Below are 24,981 nucleotides of genomic sequence, written 5' to 3' on the forward strand. Positions count from 1 at the left end.
GCCACACGGCCGCTGCAAGTTCACTGCGTTCCCGGTCGGCACCGCCCACGAGGGCGCCCGCCCCGGCTTGTCCCAGAAGCTCCCCGACCGCATTCCCTGCTGGGCCCCGGCCTTGGCCGAGCTGCCGCTCCAGCGAAGCATCTGCCAGGCCGGCCGGGTTGGGGGGACGAGCCCCACCTCCAGCCAATCCCCCGCCGCCCGGGGCAGGGCCTGGCTGTGGGCAGCGGAGGTGTCCCCCGTGACTGCCTTTGCCTCCAGCCCACCCAGGACGAGCGGGGTCCCAGCCGCCCCGGGCCAGGTGGGACAGGGCTGGAGTCAGCGGGGCGGGTTAGCGGGGTCAGCGGGACGGGTCAGCAGGGCGGGGTCAGCGGGGCAGGTCAGCGGGCCAGGGCGGGAGGGAGCCAGCGGGGCGGGGCGGGTCAGCGGGACCCCTCTTCAGTGGGCTCAGCCTGGCTGTCCTGCCGGGCCATCCGTGGGTCCCTGGATGGGGCTGAGCGGACAGGTCCACGGGGTCTCCCGGGACTCTGTGAAGCGAGCTGACCGATTTCCAGACTGAACCCCCGATTTTGGTCCAAACAGCCCCCATGAGCCCCCTGGAGCAGACAACGTCATGTTTTTTATGAACCACCACGGTCACCGGCAGGCCCCCAAGTGTCCCTGCGTGGAGTGGAGCCCGCTGGGTCGCCTCCGGGGGCAGAGCAGGGCGGAGAGAGAGTGGCTGAACAGAGGCCGCGCTCACGCCGGGGCCTGCTCCCGCGTCAGGGCCGCCCCACGCAGCATGTCCCGCTGCAGCCTGCGGCCCACGAACGCCCGACGCACAGGAGCCCATGTGCCGGGGCCGCAGGACTGGGCGCCGGCCAGCGGGGGCCTCCGGAGCGCGGCCGCTGGGCTGGGCGGGCAGACAGTCCCGCTCCCGACTCCAGGCCCGCAGAGGGCAGCCCCCGCGTTGACGGACGGGGACGCGTCCTGAGGAACGTGTCCTTGCGGCTCGTGCATTTGCACTGGTGGCCACGTGGACCGAGGAGGCCCAGCCCGTGACGCCCCTGGCCCCCCCACACACCCCAACAGGGCCACTGCTGACAAGATGGTGTCACGCGCACCCCCAAAGCCGCCCATCCCAGCCCCCAGCCTGTGGCGAGGCCACACGCAGCACAGCGGGGGGAGGCGGCGCGGACGCTGCCTTGGCCAGGCGGGGACCAGACTCTCGGGGCGCCCCAGGCACACAGGACCAGGCGGGCAGGCGGGGAGAAGGCGCCAGGTGGGCCTCGGGGAGGAAGCAGCAGCCAGACCGCCGGGAATCGGGGTCTCTCCATGGGGCGGCCCTGGGCCCGGCTCTGGAGACCCTCGCTGACCGCCCAGCGTGTCCATGCTCATGGAGGGCGTCTGAAGGGCCCCAGGGCTGCAGCGAGCCCCCAGTCCAGGCCCCCAGGCCAGCCCAGGGCGGCAGCCTCAGCTTGGCCCCGCCCCGCCCAGTGGCCTCAGCGCTGCCTTCGCACAGGGCAGGGGCGGTGCCACGTTGGGCAGGTGATGACCCCCCGGGAAGCCCAGGGTCAGGAGAGCCCAGTCCAGGGAATAGGAAGCCCCTCCTCCCCGTGCGCAAACCCAGGACAACCCGGGAGACCGAGAGTGGGTCGCCCAGAACTGGTCAGACAGGCCCCACTGCTCTGGATTTCTGGGGTGACCAGGCCGTGGCCCCCACCAAGGACCTGGGCAGAGGGCACAGCCTCATGGCCTCTGCCCAGCATGGTGGGCACCGGACGGCTTGCACAGGAGCGACTTCCACAAAGCCTCCCCTGCTTCCACAGACGGGGGTGGGGACAGGCCTGCTGTCCACATGCGGGAGGGCCCTCAGGAGGAGGCGGCTGGGCCCCAGCAGGGCTGCGCTGGTTCTGGCCAGAAGCTGGAAGGAGACTGGGGCTTCGGGGGAGCTTTGGGGGAACAGTAAAGGGAGGGGGTGGGCCCACTCTACCACAGCCCCAGAACTAAGGGGGACTCTTAGTGCTGGTCCCGCCAGGGTCCGAGAAGAGGGGGGCAGGCGGAGTCGGCGGCAGGGGGCCCCGAGGTCCGGACCAGCACCCCAGCGGACAGCAGGACACGAAGGGTCCGGCCATCACCCCTGCATCCACCCAGGCCCCGAAGCAGATGCCTGCGTGGCCATTCCCCTGGCTCCTGACCATGCCAGCCGGCTGCCCATTTAGAGATGGACACCCTGACCCGGGCCCTGGGAGCAAGCCCAGGCGCCGGTGAGGGAGCTGAGCCCCCTGAAAATGCACTGTCCACCCCACCCCAGCGTGCACCCAGATTGATGCCTCTTCCAGGAAACGGAGGCAGCCGCCGGAGAGGACAGCAGATGGACGCTGAGTTACCGGGCCGGCCTTTTTACACAAATCAGCCTCCAAAAATGTGGAAATGGGTCTTCCCCAACTGGCTTCCCAGAAAGCCAGGCGGAACGTAAAACACAGCCAAGAACACGCCTCCATCCCCCAAACGTCCAGGCTTCCAGCCCTCCTCGAGGAATAGTTCCTGGGGTGCTTCCATTCTTGCGGGGAGCGGCGACAGCACCCCACTGTGGAGCCGCCCCCCTCCCCCGGCAGGGGAGGCTGAGGAAGGGCCGGTGTAGGCAGGGCCAGGCACGCGTCTGCGCATCGCCTCTGTGTGTGTGTGCGTGTGCGCACCTGCGTGAGTGTGTGGAAATCTGTGCCGAGAACCAGGACTTCTGGGCTCACGTCGGGTCCACCCAGACATGTTCTGATCCCCCACAGAGGTGAGGTGGGTCCTGGCTTGCAGGCCCCGGCACCAGGCCCCGCCCCAGCCGCAGCACAGGCCGTGACGCCCTCTCCACATCTCGCGCCCCTGGCCGAGCTCGGCCCCAGCACAGCTCGCAGCCCTGCTGGACGGGGCTGGGCCTCTGAAGCCCGCCCACCCTGGGGAAGGGCTCGTCAGTTCCCCCGGACGCAAGCCCAATAGCCGGACACTCTTGACCAGCCTGGCGCCCGCCCTTACCGGTACCCCTGGCCAGGACAGGCGGCCCAGGACACTCAGCTGGACAGCAGCGGCCAGTCAGCTCCTAAACCGCACCCAGCATCACCACAGGCAGCACCAGTCAGAACAGGTGGCCCCTCCCAGCTGCCCAGATGCCACGCTCGTCCTTCCAGGCCACCCAAGGCTGCGGAGGGGTCCCTGCAGGGACCAGATGGGCAGACGGGCAGTTGGGCTCTGGCAGATGGGCAGACGGGCGAGTTCAGAGTGGAGGCGCAGAGCCACGCCCGAACCAGGCAGGTCCTGCAACAGGGCCCCTCCCGGCCACCTCTGCGGGCGGACACCTGCTGCCTTGGCTAGGCGGGCACCTCCCGCAAGGCAGCAGACACGTGCAGAAAGGGGGAAGGTGCCTGGATGTGGGGTCAGCCGAACTGCTTCCTGCAGAGAATCCCTGTCCGGGGCCCCAAAAGCCCCCCAAGGAAGAGAATGAGGCGGAAGCTTGGGGTGTTAGCCAGAGGCCCCCAGGGTCGCCAACTGCCCCCAGCCCATAGACGTGGCACTGGGGACCGAGGCACTGGAGGCCACCCCGCAGGCGCTCTGTGGTTTCTGGGGGGCCTGGCTACCCACCCGTCTCTGCGCCTGCCAGCCCTCGGCCGCCCCAGCCTGGCCCCGCATCTCCTGGCCCCGCATCGCCTGGCCCCGCATCGCCTGGCCTCCGTGCCAGCGCCAGTGGGCTGGGCTGGTGGCTCTGCAGCCCCGAGGAGGTGGGCGCTGCAGGGCGACCAGGCCAGGGCTGCCGAGGGGCTGCCAGGCCACCCCCACCCCGCATCCTGGTGCCCCACGCTCGTCTCCAGCCACCACCCCAGCCCCGCTGCCCCCCAGACAGCTTCTCAGCTGACCCGGCCGCAACCTGGCACACGGCCAGCCAGCGATGGACGGACGGGTGGACAAAGGAAAGAGCGTGTGGCTGTTGTCCAGACCCCTTCTGGGGCTCTTCCTCTCTTTGTGCCCTCGGGCCTCAGCAGCCCTCAGGTGTGACAGCAGGAGTTGGGGGCCAGGGTGAGGCGAGGGGCCCCGCCCAGCAGATCTCCCATCCCTGCAGCCCCGTGCCCGCCCTGGCCTCTCGCCGCCACCAGGGGGCAGCAGCGTCTGTGCTGTGCTGGCGCCAACGGCCGGGGTGCAGGAGCCCCTCCCAGGAGGCCGGGGCGGAGCCCTCACCAGCCAAAGGGTGCCCTCCCCACCAGGAGCTCTGGGGCCACAGGGGGCTGGGTCCCCAGGGGCCCAGTGGCAGCCCTGGGAGGGAGGCCCTGGAGCACATAGTGGGGTCCTGGGGGGCACCCCTCACCCCCAGCTCCCTCTGGGAGCTCTAAGGGCCTCGGCGGAAGACCCGGACGACCCCAGTTGCGCTCGCCGGGCAGGGCCGCACTGCCTGTCCGTGAGGGCAGCAGCCACCTAGCCTGCCCAGGTCACCAGTCGGCGGGGGGCAGCTGCCCACGCCCCAGGGGCCTGCCCGAGCCCTGGGCTGCGGGGGCATCTTCCCGCCCACGGCCCCGGCGGTGGGAGAAGCAGACTGAACGCAGGTCCTGAGAGGCCCCAGACTGAGCTCAGGGTGCCCCGAAGCCCAGCTCCCAGGCCAAGGGCACCTGCCAGCCCGGCCTCCTCCTGCAGGGAGTGGCCTCTGCCTGCCGCTCGGGAGCCTCTCCCTGGACCCTGGCCCGGGATATGGGCAGGGGCGGCTGACCTGGCGCAGCAGACACTGACCTGTGAGACCCGCCTGGGCCGCGGTGCCCCCGCCCCCATCCCTCACCCCACCACCACCCCACGCCCCCCGCACCATCACGGCCCTGCTATCAGCTGGTTTGGCGCGCGGTGCTGCCCAGGCCTGCCTCGCCGGCGCTGAGGGCCAGGCCCTGCTCTGGAATGCTGGAGCCGCCAAGACCAGCGCAGATTCCGAGCAGCCCGTGCCAGCCCCTCGCGGGCAGACCCCTCATTAATTATCCTGTTGGGGTGGGGGCCGGGCAGACCCGGGAGCCCAACAAGGGCAGCCAGTGCATTGCCTGGAACTGGCCCCAAATAGCCCTGGCTCGGGCGGCAGGACCAGCCTCGGGGAGCCCCAAAAGGCTCTGGCGGGAGGTCACGGGCGGGCTGAGAGCTGGAGCCCCAGGGCCCTGAGCTGCAGGCGGACTGGGCACAGGGGTGCAGCTGGCTGCATTTTATTGCCCCCGGGCTCTCCTACCCCAGACCTGGTGCGGGTGAGGGGGAGCGCCAGCTGCAGAGGACGGGGTGACAAGAAGGGGCCCCGTCATTGGGGTCCCGGGAAGTGGGCAGAGGGGGTCCACCTGGGGCTATCGTGGCTTCACCCCCGCTCCCCGGCTTCCCTCCCACACTCGAGCCAGCCCCTCCGGCCCTGCTGCCGCCTCGCGGCCCCAGTCCAAAGCAGGTGGCCACCGCAGCCCGGCATGGGCATCTCGACCCTGGTCCGCACGAGGGGCCGCGACCCCGGGAGGCTCTGCGGCTGGGGTTTGCCTCTGCTCCCCTCGCTGCCGGGGCCCTGGGCCGAGGGGCCAGCGTACAGCAGGAGCAGGGGCCGGTGCAGGGGCCTTGCCCGAGCCCGCGCCGTGGCCAGCAGGCCGTCAGTCGGCCCGATCTGCTGGGCTGGAATCGGTGCCTGGCTTCACTCGGCCCAGCACTGCCCGCAGCCTGCCCGGGGCCAGCACGGCCCTTGGCCCAAAACACACCCGAGGGCACTCCTGCGCCGGACCCGGCCTTCCCGAGGCGGTGGGAACCACGGAGCCCCCGGGCCTGTCCTGCGGGGCGGGGCGGCTGCCGGCACGGAGCCAGCCACAGACCAGGCCACTGCACTGCGGAGGCTCAGCCATCTGGACGGCAGGACACCAGGGCTGCCCCCATGCGTGGCGGGCATTTCCCTAGCGCCTGGAACAGCAGTGGGGGAGCAGGGGGGACGCGTGGGGGGGGCAGGCCTGGACCAAAGGGTCCTTTCAGGCGCCCATTGTGCGGGAAGACCACCCAGGGGGAAGGGCGGGCTGTGTGGGCGGGAGGCCGGGAGGCCTGGTCCTCCTCTGGAGCCCGAGCCTCGGTCCTGCCCGGGCAGCTGGCCCAGCCTGGCAGGGGCCCTCAAGAAGCCGCGCCACCGCCCAGTGGGCGCAGGGGGCAGGCGGGCCACTCAGACCCCAGGCCGGGAGGCGGACGGGCGGGCTTCTGCACCGACGTCATTCGGAGCCCACCGGCCCGGAACCTGCCCGGGAGGGCCCACGAGCTGCGTGCTCGGCCAGACACGGCCCCCCCGGAGACACGGCGCTTTGTGGGGGCGGGCGGGGGCAGACCCAGCAAGAGGCGAACGGCTGACGGGACGACAGTGCCCTTCCGGGTCAGCACCCCGAGCAGCCGGGGTGCCAGCCAGTCCGGGGTCTGCAGGGACGAGGCTCGCTGGGCACAAGGACGGGGGGCACCGGTGCCGGCGGCCCCCAGGCTGCTCCCAGGCCTCCCCCAGGGCAGAGGCCAGCAGAGGCCCAGCCCGGCCCTGCACACAAGCGCGGCTCTTGGCGGTTTCGGGAGTGGCGCCCAAGGAGGGGCCGGTGCCGCTGAGCAGGTGTGAGAAGCTGGCCGGCCCCCTGGCCTCGTGGGAGCGGAGCAGAGGGAGGGGCCGCCGAGGCAGAGCCTGTCCCGGGCCGTCGCGGCTGGCGCCAAAGCAGCCCCGTGGCCGCGGACCTCAGGCGGTCAGGTCGCACCCGCAGGCGCACGGCAGCAGGGAGGGTCGGGGCCTCCCCCTGTCTGTCTGTCCACTCGCTGGCGCAGACGCAGAAGCCCTGCCCCGTGGGCGCCCCACCCCCGCCTCCTCCCCTCACGCCCTCAGGGAGCCCTGAGGGGACTCCAGGCCCCGAACTGCCCCACAGCTCCCCAGCCACTCCCAGGCCCCCAGCCCCCAGCCCCCGGCCTCCTTCCAGTGGGAGGACCCGTCAGGCCCCGGGGCTCCGGTGTGCAGGGCTCCCCACCCCCTGCCCGGGTTCCTCTCCACACCCCAGTCCTTTGTTCCAAGGAAAGAAGTTGGGGGAACCAGAAAAATATGGCTTTTATTTTCAAACCTGGAATCAATTACAAGGGGGTGGCTAAGTATTCCCGACTGTGCACACCCGGGGCTGAGGCGGGGGGCGCATGGAGGCGGGGCGCGGCGGGAGGGCGGGGGCGCGGCGGGAGGGCGGGCGCCCCGGCTCACACCGCATGGAGCACGGCCTCACTCCCGCCCACCTCCCCGCTCGCACCCCGCTCTGCGCACGGCCTTTCTTCTGGGACAGGCCGACCAGGGGACCACCCCGGCCTCTGCTCTCGGCCCCTGGCCACTGTCCTCCCGCCCCGGGTGAGCCAGTCATGGGCAGGTGCTCCGCGGGCCGGGTCTGGGAGTTGGCGGGAGGGGCCTGGGGGATCTGCCCCTCCTTCCTCTCACGGGGACCCCACTCTGGCGGTGGCCATTGAGGGGGTGCAGGCAGCAGTGGGCGGTCAAGAAGGGGCTCAAGAGCCGTCCTCAGAGGGAGGACCCTCAAGGCGCCCCTTAGGCCCACCTGGGCCATGAGTGAAGACCCCAGAGGGCTGGGCCCTGCCCTGGCCTCAGCCCCAGCAGCCATCGGGGTCAGGGCCGTGAGGCGGCCTCTGGTGAGCCCACAGAGGCCAGAGCCCCAAGGAGCGGGCTGAGGCTTGCGGCCTGGAGGGCAGAGCACAGGAGGCGCCCCCACATCTGGAAGGGCCTCACTCCAGCCCCCAGGGCCCAGGGCCGCCGGTCGGTGCACCCCAGCCCAGAGCCTTCTGGCTAAAAGCAGAGTCCACGGTCCCACACCGCCCCTCCCAAGTTCGGCACCCCAGGCTCCCGCCGCACCTCCTGGCCGTCTTCGCGCGCTGGGGCCAGAGCGGCACCTCGGCATTCCCCCGACTCCCCGATGTCCGGCGCCGACAGCCGGAAGCCCCCCCAGCCTCTCGGGACGCCGCGGCCCCCCTGCCACCCGGGACAGCCCCCGCACTCAGTTCAAAGCGCCGGAAACCGGCTGCCAGGATCCAGTTTCCCAGGCAGCCTGGCTGCACGCCCGGTCCCCACGGCTCCCCCAGCCGCACGTGCGACCAGGAGCCCCGCGAAGCGGAAACCCGCCCACGGAGCCCCCTCCCGCAGCGAGGACGGACATGGCTCGGGAGGACCCTGTGCTCTCCAGGCACCTCCAGAAGTCCCTGGGCGTGCTCAGAGCCGCAGCACCAGCCCCGGGGTGCACCCCCAACCTCCGCCGCACCCATCCCCTCCCAGGGCCGCACCCATCCCCAGGCTGCACCACCCCCGGCCAGTGCGGACGGGGCGCCCCGCTCCATGGCAGGTGCTCCCGGCTCCTCCCTAACCCCAAGGACAGGCGACCTGGGGCCCCGGCCAGCCCTGACTCTGCGTTCCCGCCTAGGGGCACCCACAGACAGGGTGGGCACCAGAATGTGGGGGGCAGACAGGTCGGCGTCCCCCGCCAGCGTCCTCAGACGGGCTGCAGGAGAGGATGGGGTCTCCCTGCTGACTGTGCCACCCCACGGGCCCCACACCAGGAGGCTCCCACTCACCGTGCTGGCAGCGAGGGCCCCGGAAGCCTGGGGGACAGCGGCACCGGGGGGCCGAGCCGGACAGGCAGCGTCCACCGTTCACACAGAAGCCGGCACTGCACCGGGCTGCGGAGAGAGAGAGGGACGTGAGGACTCGCTGGGTCTGGGGGCGCCACCCGCTGGGTCTGGGGGTGCCCACCCACCCAGGACAGGACAGTCCCTAGGGCCCCCACCCGGCTCCAGCTCTGCCCTCTGTTTCCTCCCCGGGCCCTGCAGGAAGTGAGGAAGGCGAGGCCTCGGGCTGCACAGGACACAGCCCTCGAGGCAGGTCAAGCGCCGGGTCACATGCGGCCCCCCAGGAGCCGCAGGCCTCCCTGGCCCTCCTCAGCCGCATCCTGACTGCAGCGTCTTTCGATGGGATGTGACAGCGCGCAGGGTGGGGGCCTGTGGGGATGGCGGGGAGGGGGGTGCAGGGGCAAGGCGGAGCAGCCACAGCTGCAGGCGGGGTGCACGGGGCCCAGTGCTCGGCCAAGACCCCGGGACAGAGCCCAGGGGGCGGCAGGGCCCCTGCGGGGAGTCTCGGGGAGACTGGAGCCCAGAAGCCGCGAGCTCGCAGTCCCGAGGTGGGAGGCCGTTCGCTGCCTGGCCCGGCCCGGGGCTCTGGAGCTCTGGGTGAGGCTCCGTGGCCAGCGCCCTTCGGGCAGGGGCCGGGGGGCAGGGGAGGCCCAGGCCAGGGAGACTGTGGCGAGGGCGGGGCACCCGGGCGCAGGCTGCCCGCGGGCTGGGCTGGGCAGGCCGAGGGCGCGGGCGTGCACACGTGTGCCGAGGCAGGGCGGTGCCGCGGTGGCCGCGAGCGAGTTTGCAGAGCCCAGGGCCGGGGTCAGAGCGGGACAGCCCCGCCCCCAGCACCCACCCTCGCGTCCTGCCGGGGCCAGCAGCGGGGCAGCTGCCGTCCGCACACAGGCCAGGCCGGCCGGGCGTTGAGAGCGGAAAGGGGAGAGAGCGGCAGAGGCCGGACGCAGAGGGCGACCCCCGCCACGGCGGCCTCCTGCCGCCTCCCTCGGGCTGCCCCGCGCGGGCCGGAGCCCGGGGGGCGGCGCTGGGGAAGGGCCCGATGTCCGGGCTGCGGTCATGGCCAGTCACCTCTGGGGGTCCGCCCGGAGTCAGGCCGGGCCCCCCAGGGCACATGCCAGGCAGGGGCCCAGGGCCCCGGGACACCAGCCTTCCTGGCGGCAGAGTCAGAACCGCGCTCCCGGACCCTGCTCCCAGGACCCCCGAACCCAGACGCGCTTCCCACTGCTCCCTGCACAAAGGCAGCCCCCCAAGCCCTCTGCCTGAACCCCCCACTGCTCCCCTCACTCGCGCCCTCCCCCGCCAGCGCAGTTGCAGTTTCTCGTGGCTGGGGGCGCTTCCGGCCATTCTCTGGCTGGCGAGTGTCCCCCTCCCACTGCCCCACCCTGCACGGCCCCTCGCCCTCCACGCGCGCCCCTCCCACGCGCCCCCTCCGCCCACACCCTCGGACCCCACATTGTCTGCACGCGGCTGCGCTTCCAGGTCACTGCCCAGGAGGAAATGGGGGTGGCCCTTCCCAGTCTGACCCGCGGGCCGCGGGCCGCAGAGAGCCCAGCCTGGGCACGGGGAGGTGCTGGGAGGACGGGAGAACGGAGGCCGAAAACTCCAAACACCCTCCAAATAGGAGGGAGCGCCGCTCCTGGGGGCCCTTCGCCCCCCGACACTGTGCTCTCTGGGGGGCAGGGACTCGGAGGACCCCGCGCCAGCTCGCCCTGACGCCCATAGGCGTGCTGGCCAGGGGGGCCTGGACTCCCCTGAACCCCAGGGTTGGGGGTTCTGGGAACCCAGGACTCCCCAGCACCTGGTGTGAGCTCACGGGATAGGAAATGCACAAAAAAAACAGACTGAGGCTTCCAGAAGGTTCTGGCCCCCTGGGGGCTAAAAACCAACCCCAAGCAGCTACTGGCGGGAGCCGGTGGCCGCTGGCAGCGCTGGGCTCAGGGGACGGCGGGCGGGGGGGGAGGAGGTGGTCCTGCGGGTTGGGTCGGGGGCCTCCACGCGGCCCAGGCCCCGGGTCCCGCCGGCTGGGGACAAGGCACCACGGCCGGGTGCCAATGGCGGCACAGACAAGCACTGCCGAGCCCAGGCTCGCTGCACCTGAGGCCCAAGCTGGGCGCTGCCCCCTCAGGAGCAAGCGCCGGGGGGTCTGCAGGCAGCAGGGGGCAGGCAGAGGCTCTGAGCCCTCCCCCAGCGTCCTCCAGCCCCTGCCCTCCCTTCCCCCCAACTCAGCAAGTCTCGCCCACCAGCCTCCCACCGGGAGGGAGCTCTGTGCTCCGACCCCAGGCCCGTGGGCAGGCCCCCCCCTGCTGGAGTCTGAGCCCCAACCCCCAGCTGGGGAAAGAATGAATGAATGGAAGAAGAAAGGAAGTGCCCCGCCCCCCCGCAGGCTTCCGCCTGAGCCACACCCCCACCCCCCCACCCCCCCACCCTCTCGGGCCAGCTCGTCCCCAGGGCCCACACCGCGGGCCCTTCCGGATCCTCACAAGCAGGTGAACGCTGCGCACGCGAATGAGGAAACCCCGAGCTAAAGGCGAATTCCTAGAAGCAAACAACTAAGAAGCCCTTGAGTTCGGGACCCACGTGGGGACACTTCGCCTGGCCCCGCTGACCAGACGACCTGCCCCCCGGGGCCCGGCCTGCCCTGCCTGCCCCCCTCCGCCCTGCCCGCCAGCTCCGCCCCCCTGCACCGCCGGCCGCCCCGGGTGCTGGCTCGGCCCCCCCCACTCCCCCCGCAGCAGAGCCACCTCCGCGCCCGGCTCGGGCAGAACTGGCAGGCCAGAGCCCACGCAGAGCCAGGCTGGACGGGACACGGTCACAGCCCGGCCCAGTGGAGGCTTCCGTGGCGCCCCGAGTTCCTGAAAAGGCAGGACCTGGGCCCCAGAGCGCTCGGCCTGCTGACCCCGGACGGCTGCCGAGACACAGACGAAACCAAGGTCGCCGGCCGGGCCCCTGCGCCCACCCTGCGGCCGCTGCCCGGCCCTCCTGGGGGCAGGCCCGGGGACACAGGCTGGAGCCCCACTTCCTGCCAGCCCCGCAGTCGCTACTGTTTCCTGACCAACCGAGCCAGGAGTGTGGGCCTGGGGCGTGGAGGGGACCTGGGCTTGGAGGTCCGCGCTGCACCCCCTCAAAAGACCCCTTGTCTCCCAGACGCCAGCGGCACAGAAACGGCCACGTCAGCCGCCCGGTCAGAGCCACCCAGACGGGCAGCCTGGGCCTGAGAGGCCGCCCCCCTCCCCGCCGCCCCCCAGAGCACAGGGCCCCCAGGGCTTCCGTCGCTTTCCTCCAGCTCCCGTCCTGCAGAGAACGGCCGTTTCCTCTCCAGGGAAAACATCCCGCCATCCGTCCCCTCTGCTTCCACGAGCCGCTGGCGGGCGTCTCTGCCCGGAGACGCCCCGCGTTTCCTGTGTGCGGGCGGTGGGGGGGCGGGGGGGCTGGGGCCAGGGGCTCCGGACACCCTGAGTCCAGCTCCGTCACGGCCCTTCCGGCCGGAGCCCTCCAGGCACCCCACCCCTCGGCCTTCGCCCCACATCACGATGGCACCGCTCAGGGAGGCCGCCTGGGGCAGCTCCCCGGGGCGTGCGACGCTCGCCCTCGCAGCCTGGCCCACGCACATGCCCCTGTGCTCACGCCCCGCGCCCACCCACCTCCACGGTCACCACGCTGACGCCACCCCAGCCCACTGTCCAGCCACCAGTGCCCGCGCCACGCCAGGCCCCTTCTCCAATGGCCCCGCAGCTGGACCCCGGCATGAGCCCTGCCCTGGACGGGGCAACTGCCTGGTGTGTGTGAGTGGCCGCAGAGCCTGCCGGGGCCGGGCCGGCGCGTGGGCTCTCCCTCCCGCTGGGGCTCACAGGACCCCCGGGGGGCAGTGATGGACGTGCCATGCAGCGGGTGACAGCACGGCCAGGGTGCCTGCAGCGGTGGGCTGGTCCACCACGGCCTCCAGGCCCAGCCCCGGCCCAGGTGCGAGCGGCCCAGGACCTGAGCCGGCAAGACTCACGCGCCACCCGACCCGCCGGGCTGGGCCGGAGCCACTGACACCACATGGCCCGGGCGGCCCTCGGGCGCCGGCAGATGAAGCCCCTCAACCTGGAGCCCACCCCGGTGGGCCGACCTCAGCGTGGACGCCGCTCCAGCGCTCTGCTGGCTGCTCGGCACCGCCCGGGAGCCAACGGCTGCTGGGCCCTGGAGGTCGCTGAGGTTGTCCCCAGTGTGGGGACAGGACCCCGCTGACAGGGCCTCTTCCGGACGGGGGGGGGGGGCAGCGGGGCGGCTGGGCACTCACGGGACAGACAGCCCTGGTCGCCGGGCAGCTGGCTCCACCCTGGGCAGCACCTGAGCACGGTCTGCGTCTCCACGGCGTACACCAGCCGGTAGCCCGTGTAGTAGACGGTTCTGGAGAGGAGAGGGGGAAGCGTTTGCAGCGCAGACCCGCCCGCCCGCCCACCACACCACCCCCCAGGCCAGGTCTCCCCATCCCACTGCCCAGCAGAGCCCTGCAACGCCCCCCGCCCCCGCCCGGGCCCGGGCTGCGCTGCCCCCACGCTGGCCCAGCCCCACCTCGGAGCGGGCTGGGATGGGCACTTCGCGCCCCAGCCCTCCGGAGGAGCCAGCCCTGCCCCCCCCACCCGGCTCCAGCCTCCAGAACGTGAGAGCAGATTCCTGTGGTCTGAGGCCGATTCATCAAGATTTACCCCAGCAGCGTCAGGCGACCGGCCCAGGACTCGGGGCTCCACACACGCCCTGGGGTCCGGGGGCCGTGGCCCCAGCAGGAGGGGGCTGTCCTGCGGGGGTGTGGGGCATGGGCAGGAAGGGGGACACAGTAGTGGAAGGGGAGGAAGCGGACACCCCTGCAACCTCCAGCCCAGTCCCCCCAGAGAGGAGGGGCAGGAGAGGCGCCCGGCGGGCCCCACAGCGGGGTCCAGGGCCCTCGCGCCCAGGGCACCTCCAGGTGAGGGGCGGCCCCAACAACAAGGCTGCTTCCCGGAACTCTGGCTGGACGTGATCCGCCTGCTGGGAGGACCGGCCGCCGCGGCGGACAGTGTCTGGGCCTCACCTCGTAAATATTTACTCCTCTCCCCGCTACGTGCTGCTCCCGCGGTGCAGCCGGACAGGGCCAAGCCGGCCACGGCCACCTCCCGCCCCAGCCTCTGAGCCACGGCCCTCAGAGCGCCCCAGGCGGGCCTGGCCCTGCCGCCACACGGGGCACCCAGAGGGTCCGGCCGCCTCTGGGAGGGGCTCGTGCGGCCCCTGGGCGGGCTAGTGGCTACCAGGCTGCCCTGCGCCGTCGCCTCCCGCAGCCCCGGCGCCCAGGCCGCGGCACCGCAGCCGGGGTGTGGGCCGCAGGCTGGTCTCCGTGCCCCAGCGTCCCCTCCGCGCCCCCTGTGCCTCCCGACGGCCGCCGGGTTTACTGGGAAAGGCCTGGAGAGACGGACAGCAGGCCACAGGCCCCTGCCCTCCCCACAGCCCGCATCACCCACAGGCCCATGCGGGGCGCAGTGGTCCTCCCCCAGAAACCACTGCGGGGGCCGCATGCCCGCCCCTCAGGCGCGGTGGCGGCTGCTCTTAGGGGGGACCCACGGAGGCCCCCAACCCTCACCCCAGGCCTGACTCACCCCCTACAGACGAGACACCAGGCATGGACAGGCCGGAAACCCAGCCCGAGGTGGGGTCTTGCCCTTCGGCCACCCGGGGGCTCAGGGGAGAGGCGCGACCCTGCGTGGGTCTGCGGGTGCAGGACCTGCACCCTCCTACCCACCCGTGCAGCACACCTGGAGCCGAGGGGCAGCCTCACCCACCTCTCCCCGGATCCCAGGGCCCTCAGCTGTCCCCTCGGCACTGACTGGTAGGGGCCCAAGGCACTGCGCTCTACTGGCCAGAGACCCTGGGGGCCCTGGGTACACGCTGGCAGCAGGCAGGGCTGCAGGAAGCAAGGGGACCCTCTCAAGCTCCCCAGACTCCCCTCCGGAGGCCCGCGCACACCAGAGCCTTGGGGCAGACAGAGCAGGAGGGCACGGCCGGGAACCCAGCGGGCTCTGCCTCCACGCTAGAGGAGGAGTGAGCGCACCCCGAGGGCTGGACCCTGCTCTGGGCAGGTGGAGGGCGGAGCTCGGGTGCAGGGCCAGCCCCAAGGGAAGCGAGAGCCTCTGTGGACCCCATGAAGGCACCGACTGACGCTGTGGCTCCTCACGTGGCTGAGCCCCCAGGCACAGCTGGGGCAGCAGCGGGGCGAGGCGCCAGGGCACTGCCCACTGCGGGGCCCTCGGGGGGACGCGGCACAGCACCGGCGCCGGGCTGTCCACAGGGGAGGGGGGGCTCGGTCCCCACGGCAGGTGCTGACTCCAGCCCCCGACACCGGCGGCCCCCGGGCAGAGGCAAGGCGGGGGGCACTCACCTGCAGTGGAGGGCGGGGGCGCCGGGCGTGTCTACAGCCCGCAGACCGGCCAGCCACTGCCCACGGGCACCCAGCCGCTCGCCGGGGCCTGCAGCAGGAGGGTCCAGCCACCCAGCAAGCCGGCCCTGCCCCTGAGACCCCAGAGGACACGGGCGCCTGGGGCAGGGGCACCGCGGCCTGAGTGCCGCCCCGCCATCCAGACAAGGACTGCCCCCGGGTGCCCGGCTCCGGCCAACAAGCTGCAGCAGGCGGGGAGGGCAGGAGGCCGCCTGTCCTGTGACCAGCCCCGTCAGGGTGAGGGTCTCGGGACACGGGCGCATCTCTGGGGAAGAGTGGGGGCCTTTCCTTGCCGGGGTTCCCAACCTCAGCCTCCAGGACATGCAGGTGGGGCGCTCCTGGCCAAGGGTACCCCCGTCCTACCTGCCAGTCACGGCCCCCCAGCCCGCCTGCCGGACCTGGCACTGGCCCGACATGGCGAGGTCCCAGGACGGGGATGCAGGCCTGGCTGAGGACAGCGACAGCCTCTACCCTGGACCTTCACGGCACACATCGAACAGCAGCTGCACCCCAAAGGTGCCAAAGGGGCGCCCTGGAGCCCTGGGAGCAGCACCACCGGCCCACAGCCTGCAGGGGCCCCGGAGACCTGGCCGAGACCTGGAGGGCACCCCTCGCAGCCCACCCCCCCACTCCCCAGGAGCAGCACCAGCTTCCCACTGGGGTGTGCCCGACCTGAGCCCTACCGCTTGGCAACCGGGCAGATTCCGAGCCCGAGTGTGCAAGGGGCGTGAGCGGGGCACTGCCCGGGGCCTTGCGCAGCAGGAGGGTCAGGGACGAGCTCGGGGCCAGGCTGCCGTCTCCAGCAGGGACGCGGGGCCCTGCAGCCTTACAAGGCAGCAGCCCTCCCCGTGCCCCCCCACAGGGTGAGGGTCTCCAGCCGCGGCGGGGCCCTCCTCTCCTACGGCCCCCCGCCCCGGCTCAGCAGGGGCTCTCCGCCCGCAGCCTCACCCACGTGGCGTAAGAAGCCGGGACCCCAGACCCGGGGCTCCGGCAGAGGGCGTGGGTGGCTCTGACTCCGGAAGCCCACGCCCCGCTGCCTGCCCCACGTACCTGCGCTCGTGGCCCGCACACCACGCCTGCCGCCCGCAGCCTGGCTTCCACACGGGCACCGCCCGGCTGAAGGCCCGCACGCAGGGCTGCCGGTGACCCACCAGGCTCAGCTCCTGTCCGGCACACACGTGAGGCCTGGGGCAGAGGACAGGCAGGCGGTCAGCACCCCGGCCCCCGAGGGCTCCCGCCCCACCCGCCCGCCGCTGGGGCCAAGCCATCTGGAGGGGTCCAGACTCGTGGCCAGATCGCCTCAGCGAGGTGCCCAGCCTCAGGGCACGAGGGTGACACCCCTACGGTGGGCCTCTGCCCTTGAACAGCGGGGTGGGGGCCTGGGGAGCAGCGACCACCCTGACCTCCCGCTCTCGGCAGGCCGCCCGGCCGGAGCCATCCCTGGGCCCGCAGCGCTGGGCAGGAGGCCGCTCCAGGCTGGATGGCAGAGCAAGCCAGACCGAGACTGGAAGCGGGCGGCACCCTGGGGGGAGTGGCGGCAGGGGCGGGGCGGCAGCTCCCGAGACCCCCTCCCTGCACCCCAGAGGCGCCAGCACCTCCGACCCAGCCAGGTAAGGGCTGGGAGGAGGCTGGGTCCATGCGGGAAGGAGGAGGTGCGGCTGGGGCGGGGGAGCCGTGGGGAGGAGCTCTGGGGAGGGCGGGGGCCAGACATGGCCTGCCCGGTCCTGGGGGCCTCCTGGCAGGGGCTCTGCACACGAGCAGCTCTGGCGAGCTAGGCGGGAGCCTCCAGTCTGCAGCGACCGCTGGACTCACCCCCTGGGCGAGCCGGGGGCAGCGGGCCCAGCCGGGACCCCTCCTGCGGCTGTGGCCCCGCCAGGGCACTGGCTCACCCCATAGCCCACATGGAGACGCTCCTGCCCTGTCCAGCCGCCCTGGCTCGAGGCCAGCGCCCCCGACAGGCACCCTGCGGCCAAGAGGGTGCACCCTGAGGCCTTTGCACCCTCCACCTGGAGGAAGCCGTGCCCCTCCTGAGCGCTGGGCGGCCGCACCGCGCGGACCAACACGATGCACTCGTGGCCGGGGAGACGGAGCATCTAAGTCGGTGCCCCAGGGGGCATCTCTGCAGGGCACCCGGCTGCCTCCCAGCTGACCTCAAATCATAGGCTGGGCGATCCTGCTGGAGGGCCCGGAACCCCAAGCCCCACACAGGCCCACACGGGGGCTGGGAGCACCCCCCACCCTTGGACCCCGTCCATCCCCACCCCAAAGTCTGCAGACATTCCAGAGCAGAGGCTGACCCTCCAACAGACGTCGCCAGGGAGCGGGGTGCCTAGAAGGAGCATGTCCAGCCCCAGGGCCCCTGGGGGACCTCGGCCGTGGCCTCCCAGCCTCCACGGCCACCGGGGCCCTGCAGTGGGCGCCTCCTCCCCCGCGGAGACAGCTGCACCCCAGCGGGAGGGGACTTCCAGAGACCTGCTTCCAGGGAGGCAGGAGGAAGAGGTAAGCTGCTTCCAGAGCAGCTCCTGGGGCCACAGGGGCGTTCCAGACGCCCCGCGCTGCAGCCCCATCCCCGGGTCCCACACGGCCTGGGGGCTGCTCAGGCTTGGCTGGCGGCTAGGGCTCCTGGCCGCCCTCCGGCCACACCGCGGGCTCCGGGCCTCTCAGGGCCGCACAGGAGGTGCCTGGCCCCGACTTCCCGGCCATGGCACCAGCTTTGGGTCCTCGGGCCAAGGGTCCTGGGCTGAGAACCGGGAGGCGAGGGAGGATCCGGGGCGGCAGCCCCAGACGGGCCCCTCGCCAGGAAAGGGCCTTCCTGGGCCAGGCCTGGCCCGAGGAGCAAGTGGCGGGTCCCTCACGACCTGCCGGCCACCCGCAGGCTGTGGCCCCACCGCCGCATGACCTCCAGCCCAGGGTCACTGCCCCCACACCGGGCCTGCAGCTGCTCCGGGCAGATCGGGGCACACACGCGCACACACGTGTGCACAGACACCCCCAAACACACGCTGACACCCTGGCCCTCTGGGGTTAGCCAGCGGGAGGGCCCGCGGGAGGATGGCGGGCGGCAGACTTGGTGCGGCGAGCTCCCCTCCCGCCCGCCCAGCCCCCCCCCCCCCCAACAGCTCTCTCCAGCCCCGGCAGGGGCCCTCCCGGCCCCCTCACCAGGCGGCACCTCCTCCCCGGGCACACCGGGGGCCTCTCTCACTGACCCGGTGCCCAAGCACAGGGCCACGCTTCGAGGGGCCGGCCGGGCCAGCGCTGCCCCTGCCAGCCCGCGAGAATGCGGGTGCTGGGCTCAGCCAGGCAGTTGGAGCTGGGGGGGCCTCAGCAGCCCTCTGGGGAGTCTGCAGCCCACTCCTGCTTGAGGAGCCCTGGCCCAGCTGAGGCAGACGCCATCCCCAGCAGCCTGGGTTTGCCGCTCGGCTCCCATCTGTGAGGTGCACAAGCTACTGCAGCTCTCCCTGCTCACCTGCCAGGTGGGCTCACACGTCAGATGGGCTCCCCTGTCTGATGGCTGCGCAGCCTGACCTTGTGGGAGGGGCCTCACCTGTGACATGGTCAGAGTCCTCAGGGGCCCAGTGAACGGCCACCAGGGCTATCATTCTTGCTCCAGGTTCCTGTGCCCACCGCTGTGCCTCACCCATCTGCCCTCGACCTTCCGCAGTGAGCTGGGGGCCTGGCCACCCCCCACCGCCTCGCTGTGGACCCAGCCGGGCCCTGACAGCACCCGCTCAGGACGGTCGACTCTCTCCTTGCGTGAGGACAGGGCGAGCCTGGAGGGCAGGTGCGGGCCCAGGCCTGGCCACAGTGCAGCCTGCGGAAACCCACCGGCCTTCTCTGGGCCCCTGTCCGCCTCTGTGAAGGGGGCAGCACAGGGGTGTCGAGGGACCCCTGAGCACCTGGACTGCTGGTGGCTGTTTCTGGGCCGCAGGCCCCTCCGGCCCGGAATGGCACCGCCACTCCCGCACGCCCGCGCAGCCCCGCGCTCAGGATGCACCACCGGGGCTTCTGGCCTGGCCCCCCCGGTCAGCAGGAGAGGCGACCCACGTGGGGCTTGGAATGTGGCAGAAACCCAAGGGGCGGGGAGCGCCTCCAAACCAGCCCCCGCCCCTTGGCAAACCTCGGCCACCTGGACTGGGGCTCACCAGCGGGAGGACCACCGGGGGGCGTGAGCCTCCCCGCACCCGCTGGGCTCAGTCACCGTGCGCTGCCCACTGTCCCCCAGGACTCTGGGCCCAGTTCCCCAGACAGGAGGGGTTCCCCTGGGCTGTGCAGGAGGCAAGCCCGGCCCTGCAGTGGGTCCTGCCCCATCTGGGGGGGGGCGGGAAGGCAATTCCCAAGCAAAGGGTGAACACAGCTGGGGGCCGGGGGGGGGGGTGTTGTCGGGCCTCTGCTCCCGCGAGCGGGCTCCAGGCTGGCGGCCTCTGCCGGAGACTGGTGGGCGCGAGAGGCAGCCCCCAGCAGCAAGCGGGCAGCCGGCGTGGGGAGCCGCAGCTGGCCCCGCTGGGTCCACCTGGGCACGTCGCTTGTCCGGCGGCTGGGCACACAGCCCACCTCCCCAGCCCCGTCAGCACCCAAGGGCTCCCCGGGCCTTGCGGACCCAGACCCTGGACTAGCGCGGCACGGCTCTGGGGCCGGACGCCCCCGGCTCCAGCCCGAGCCCCTAGGACACCGCGACGCAGGGGTCACTGTCCAGCCTCGGTCCTGCCCACTAGACAACTGGCCGACTCCGGCGATGTCACACCAGGCCCAGGCGCGGCAGCTGGAGGGGCACATGCCCCGCCATCCCCCATCGCAGCTCTCAGTGCCCGGGAGAGTGGGGGCAGCAGCGCCCCGAAGAGCAAGCTCCCAGGAGCAGCCCCGCCACCCCACAGCCCAGTTCCGCTCTCTGACCCCGCCCCCTGCCTGGGGGACCAGGGGCTTCCTAACTTCCCCGGGTCAAGGGCCCCCTTGGGGCCTGATGTCCAAGTGCGACTTGCAAGTCAGGACTTGAGCTTGGGGGGCCCGTCCCTGCCTGCACGGGCGGGGCTGCTCTGGCCGCTCAGCCCAGGCGCCGAGTGCAGGCTGCAGGCGTCTCCTCCGAAGCACCAGCCTCAGCCCGAGGGTGCCCGGGCTCTGGCATGTGGGCGTCCATCTCCCTGTCCCCAGGCCCGCCCAGCCGCCTCGGGCCAGCCCCGCATGTGACCAGCGCCGTCCTGGGCCACCGGGGTAAGGCCCTGCCCTGGGGCAGAGGTCACCAGGGGCACAGCGACTGAGCCTGCAGCTCCGAGTGCCTTGGGCAGGCAGGTGCCAGGCTAGCGGGGGCTCCGGCTGGCCAGACACACGGACTGTGGGTCGGGGGCCCCCCAGCCCCCTCCTCTACTGCACCCAGAAAACCTCCTGGGCTCTGTTACCACTGGGCAGCTAAGGGGCTCTGGAAAACTGGCCGGCACGGGCGGGGCTGGGGGCTCACCAGGTCACCCTGGAGCAAAGGGCAGCGGGGAGCTCGCTGCTCTCCCAGCCCCTCCCTTGCCCGGGGGTGCGGGCGGAAAGAGCACATCCTGGCATCTGGGGGCCGCGTCCCTCTCCTCTGCTCGGCCGGACGCGTCTCGAGAGCCCCGCAGAGAAACAGGCTGGGTCTAGGAAGGAGCAAGGGCGCTGCCCTCACCCGCTGGCCCCGCCACTGCAGCCTGCTGCCCACAGGGCTGGGGCTGCCCACGAGGCTGGGGCCAGGCGCTTGCAGACAAGTGACAGGTGGCGCGAGCGTGTGCGCCCTGACCAGGAAGCAGCCCGGCTCCGAGCCCCGGGGAGCGGGCAGGCTCAGGCGCTCAGCTGCTCGCTCGCTCTGGGGCTGGGGGTGCTGGGGCCCCAAGAAGGGCACAGCAGTCCCCACTAGCATGCACGCGGGGCAGAAGCCCCCCTGAGAGTGGAGCCCCACATAGGCAGGGGCTGAACAGCTGCCCACCCTGACCACCCCAAAATTCCTGGCCCCCCCGCCTCTGGACGTCCCGGGAGCCAGGAAAAGCGGCCGCGGTGCTGGCCCTGGGAGGCAGCAGCCCCCTGGACAAGCTGACGACGGGGTGCCCGGGAGGGGCGTCCGCAGGCTCACGGGCGGGCTCAGGCGGCTCACACTTCTGGGCGCAGAGGACCCGGCCGGGCTCCTCTGAAGCGGCCCCAGGGAAAGCCCCGTATTTGGAGTAAGGCGAAGTCCAGGGTGGGCCCGGGGTGTGGACTGTCCCCCTCCCGGCTCAGCCCGAAGCCCGCCTGTCGCCCACCCGACCCCGGCCCATCCTACCCCGCGGGCCCCCCGCCCGCCCCGCCCGCCCCGCCGCGCGGCCAAGCGCGGGTCAGCGGCGGCCGGCGGGCGGGACGCGAGCGCGGGGAAGTTCCACTCACCGCGGCCGGCCCGACCCTCCCTCGCGCCCGGCCGGCCCCGTCTCCCCCTCGGCCCCGAGCAGCGGGGGGACGCGCGCCCCGCCCGGCCGGCGAGGGGGAGCCTCTGCGCCCCCGTCCTGGCGGCTGCGGCCGGACGCGCCAGGGCCCCGCTGACCCCGCGGGGCGCGGCGGGCTCGGGCGCACCAAGCCGGGCCCGGGGCGGGGGCGGGAGAGGCCGGGCGGCGGAGGGCGCCCCGGGGGCCGGGTCGGGGCCCCGCCCCCGCAGACGGGAGCCCGGCTCTGGGGCGCCAGCCACGCCCCCCCCCCGCCCCGCTACTCACCGGCCGGGCAGCAGGCGGGGCCGGCGCCGGCGGGCGCGGCGGGCAGCAGCAGCAGCGCCAGGGCCAGGGCCGGCGCCAGGGCGCGCACCGCGGGGAGGACGCGCATCGCGCCGCGGCCCGGCGGGCCCGGAGCCGCCGCCTACACGCGCGCCATGCGGGGCCGCCGGGCGCGGCCACAGGTGCCCGCGCGAGCCGCGGCCGCTGCAGGTGCCGGTCCGGCCTCGCGTCCGCGCCGGAGCCCAGTGTGCGGCCCGCCCGCGCGGAGAGGCCGCCGCCCGGCCCCGCCCCGCCCCGCCCCCGGCCACGCCCACCTCCCCGCCGGGCCCGCCCCCGGCCACGCCCACCTCCGCGCCGGGCCCGGACCGCCCTGGCCACGCCCCCGGTCACGCCACCCCGCGCCGGGCCCGCCCACCTCCCGCGCCGGGCCAGCCCTCGGCCCGGCCCCGCCCCGGCCGCTTGGCCCGCCCTCGGCCCGCCCCCCGGCCCGCCCCCGCCCCCTCCCCAGCCGGGCCCCGCAGCCCCCGCCCACCTCCCCGCCCTCCTGGCCACGCCCCGGCCCCGACCCCAGACCCGGCCCCGCTCCGCCCCGCCCGCTCCAGCCTCCCGCCCCCCCCCCCCCCCCCGCCCCGGCCGAGCCCCGCGCCCCCTGCATTTCGCGCCCTCTTGGTGGCCGCTCGGCCTGCAGCCTGGCGTCGGGGCGCCGGCCCGGGCGGGGGCGTCCAGGGCGGCAGGCCAGGGAGGGTCGGCGTCTGGGGATCCGGACCGAGGAGCGGCCGTCCCGGGGCGCGCCCGTGGGGACCCCTGGGGCGGGGGCTGGCGCCCCGCTGGGCGCTCGTCGACCATGACTCGGGGGTTCAGCCCCCCTTTCTCCTGAGACCTTCCTCCCCCCACGCCGCACAGGGCCGCCCCGTCCCCCCCGGGCCGGGAGGCGCTCGGAGCGGGGCCGTCGGGGCCTCGGAGATGCGGGCGCCCCCCTCGCCTGCCGCCTGATGTGGGGGCGCCCCGCGGGCCAGCCCGGCACCACGCTGCTTCGCCCACGGGGACGCTGAGTCCGAGGGGGGAGCACCCACCCCCAGCCCGCCCCGCAGCTCCGCAGCTGAGCAGGGTCTGCAGGGCGCCCCCCGGCCCTGCTCCCCCCGCAGAGCCGCGGGGTCCCCGCAAGTCCGGCGGGGCCCCGGTGCGTCCCGGCCAGCTCGGCTGCCAAAGAGAACACCACGGAGCGGGCCGCGTGGGAGGTTCTTCCACAGCCCCGCGCCCAACCCGCCGCCCGCCCCCGCCCGCCCGCGCCCGGCCGGTGCCTCTGCCCGGGGTGCTCTGGGGGCGGCAGCGCCCTGGAATCCGCCCGGTCGCCTCTGTGAGGGACACGAGTGACTTTCCCTGCAGCCACGCGCGCTCACGAGGAACAGGCAGCGCCTTCCCAGCCCCGCCGCCCGCCGGAGAGGCCCGGGGCTCTGAGCTCTGCACCCCGCTCTTGGAGGGGAGACCGCCCCGGGTGCCGCGGTCCAGGCCGCGGTGCGCGCACCTCGGGGCGCCCCTGACGAGGAGAAGTCTGACCAGAGGGACGAAAGCTAAGCGTGGCCCCGCGGCTCAGCCCCGCTCGGTGTCCACGGGGCACTCAGCGCGTGTCCAGGAACAAGGGATCATTGAAAAACGCGCCTCACAGTGGGCTCCCGAGAGCGCGAAGAACAAGAGCTAGAACAGGAAGCCCAGCGGGCGGCACCCGAAGACCCCAGGCGCCCCGGGCTCAGGCGGCAGCGCAGCCTCCCGTAGGCCAGGCTGAGCCAGGATCCCGCGGGACCCCCTTCCCGCAGACGGCGGGGGCTCTGGGGGCTCTTCCTCTTCTTATAAGGCGCCCCCAAGAGAACAGCCCTGGACCAGCCAGAACTGCCTCCGCCGGCTCCCCGCACCCCGCGGGCGGCTTCCCCGGGGCTGGCCGCTGAGCGGCGACTCCGGACTCCGCTGCATCCCAGGCCGCGCTACCTGGGCGCCCGCCCCGCTCTCTGGGCCCCTCCCCAGCTGGGCTCCCAGCAGCAGGGCTGACCAGGCCAGGCTGGGGACGCTCTCACCTCCCCACAGCCCCCCGGAAGCTGGGCTGCCGCCCTGACCTGGGCACAGGTGGGCGCTTGGGCCTCTCCCCACCCTGAGAAGGGCCCGGTGGACTCCCGCACCCCGCTCCTTGCTTTTTCTTTTTAAAGATTTATTTATGCATACGAGAACTGGGGTACAGGCCAGAGGTGTGGGGGTGAGAGGAGTCACCAGAGACAGAGTGGGGAGCAGAACAGGCAGACTGAGTGGAATCCACTGCTGAGGGGAGCAGCGGGGAGACAGGAGAGTCTGCCGCACCCCGTGGGTAGCTCCCTGGCCGGGGAGGGAACTCGCGCTGCAGAGGCTGCGGGCAGCTTCACAGGCTGTGCTTAACCCCTTGTGCCCCCAGGGAGGCCCCCACCCTTACTCTTCTCCCTGTGAGGGAGCTGGCTCGGCACAGACCCGGTGCCCACTGGGTGCTGAGTGAACGAGCAGACACTTTAGCAGGGCGCCCCGTTCTCCAGGCACCCCTCAGACAGTGGCCACAGGCTCACTGCCCCAGACAGTTCTGCAGCTTCTTAGAGGAAGAAGGAAAGAATTCGGGTAGATCCTGTGGATTAAAATGGGGGCTGCTGGGCAGGGGGTCCAGGATTGGTGGGGCCCAAAGCACGTAGAATTGGGGGTCTCCCTTTAAGAAAGGTAATTTAAGAACAAGCTAGTTTTTTTGAAGATTTATTTATATAAGAACTGGGGTACAGTCAGAAGCGCGGGAGGGCGAGAGAATTCACCGGAGCCAGAGCGGGGAGCAGAGCAGGCAGAAGGACGGAAGGACACTGCTGAGGGGAGCAGCGGGCGGCAGGAGAGGTCTGCGCGCCATGCGGGACCCTCGCAGGTGGCCGGGGATCGAACCGGTGCTGCAGAGGCTGCGGCAGCTTCACGGTGCTGCGCTCAACCACCTGCGCCACCAGGGAGGCCCCCGAGGTAGTTTATTTATGTTACAAAAACTCTCAACCTCAGCTCGTGGTCTAGGCCCTGCCCCTGGCCCCCTTGGGAGGGAGCACAGATGGGTCACCTCCTGGTCTCCTCCTCTGCCCACTGCTGACCCAGGCACCAAGCCCAGGGCCAGGTGGGCAGGCAGGCGGGGAGAGGGCGGCTCTTCCTCCCAAGTCCCCACGTCCAGAC

General features: G+C 72.8%; 1 protein-coding gene across 1 annotated transcript in view; it reads right to left on the bottom strand.

The window, feature by feature from the left end:
* The window catches only part of MEGF6 (multiple EGF like domains 6), a 62,658-nt gene extending 38,919 nt beyond the window's left edge, over positions 1-23,739 (bottom strand). Inside the window, 5 exon segments of the mRNA XM_054691124.1 lie at positions 8,581-8,685; positions 12,917-13,026; positions 16,133-16,267; positions 21,775-21,913; positions 23,682-23,739. Coding sequence (XP_054547099.1) covers positions 8,581-8,685; positions 12,917-13,026; positions 16,133-16,267; positions 21,775-21,913; positions 23,682-23,739 — 547 coding nt within the window.
* Between the last annotated feature and the right edge of the window lie 1,242 nt (positions 23,740-24,981).

The sequence above is a fragment of the Talpa occidentalis genome, unplaced genomic scaffold (genome assembly GCF_014898055.3).
Source record: "Talpa occidentalis isolate TD23 unplaced genomic scaffold, MPIMG_talOcc4v2.1 talOcc4.9, whole genome shotgun sequence".
NCBI classification, from domain to species: domain Eukaryota; kingdom Metazoa; phylum Chordata; class Mammalia; order Eulipotyphla; family Talpidae; genus Talpa; species Talpa occidentalis.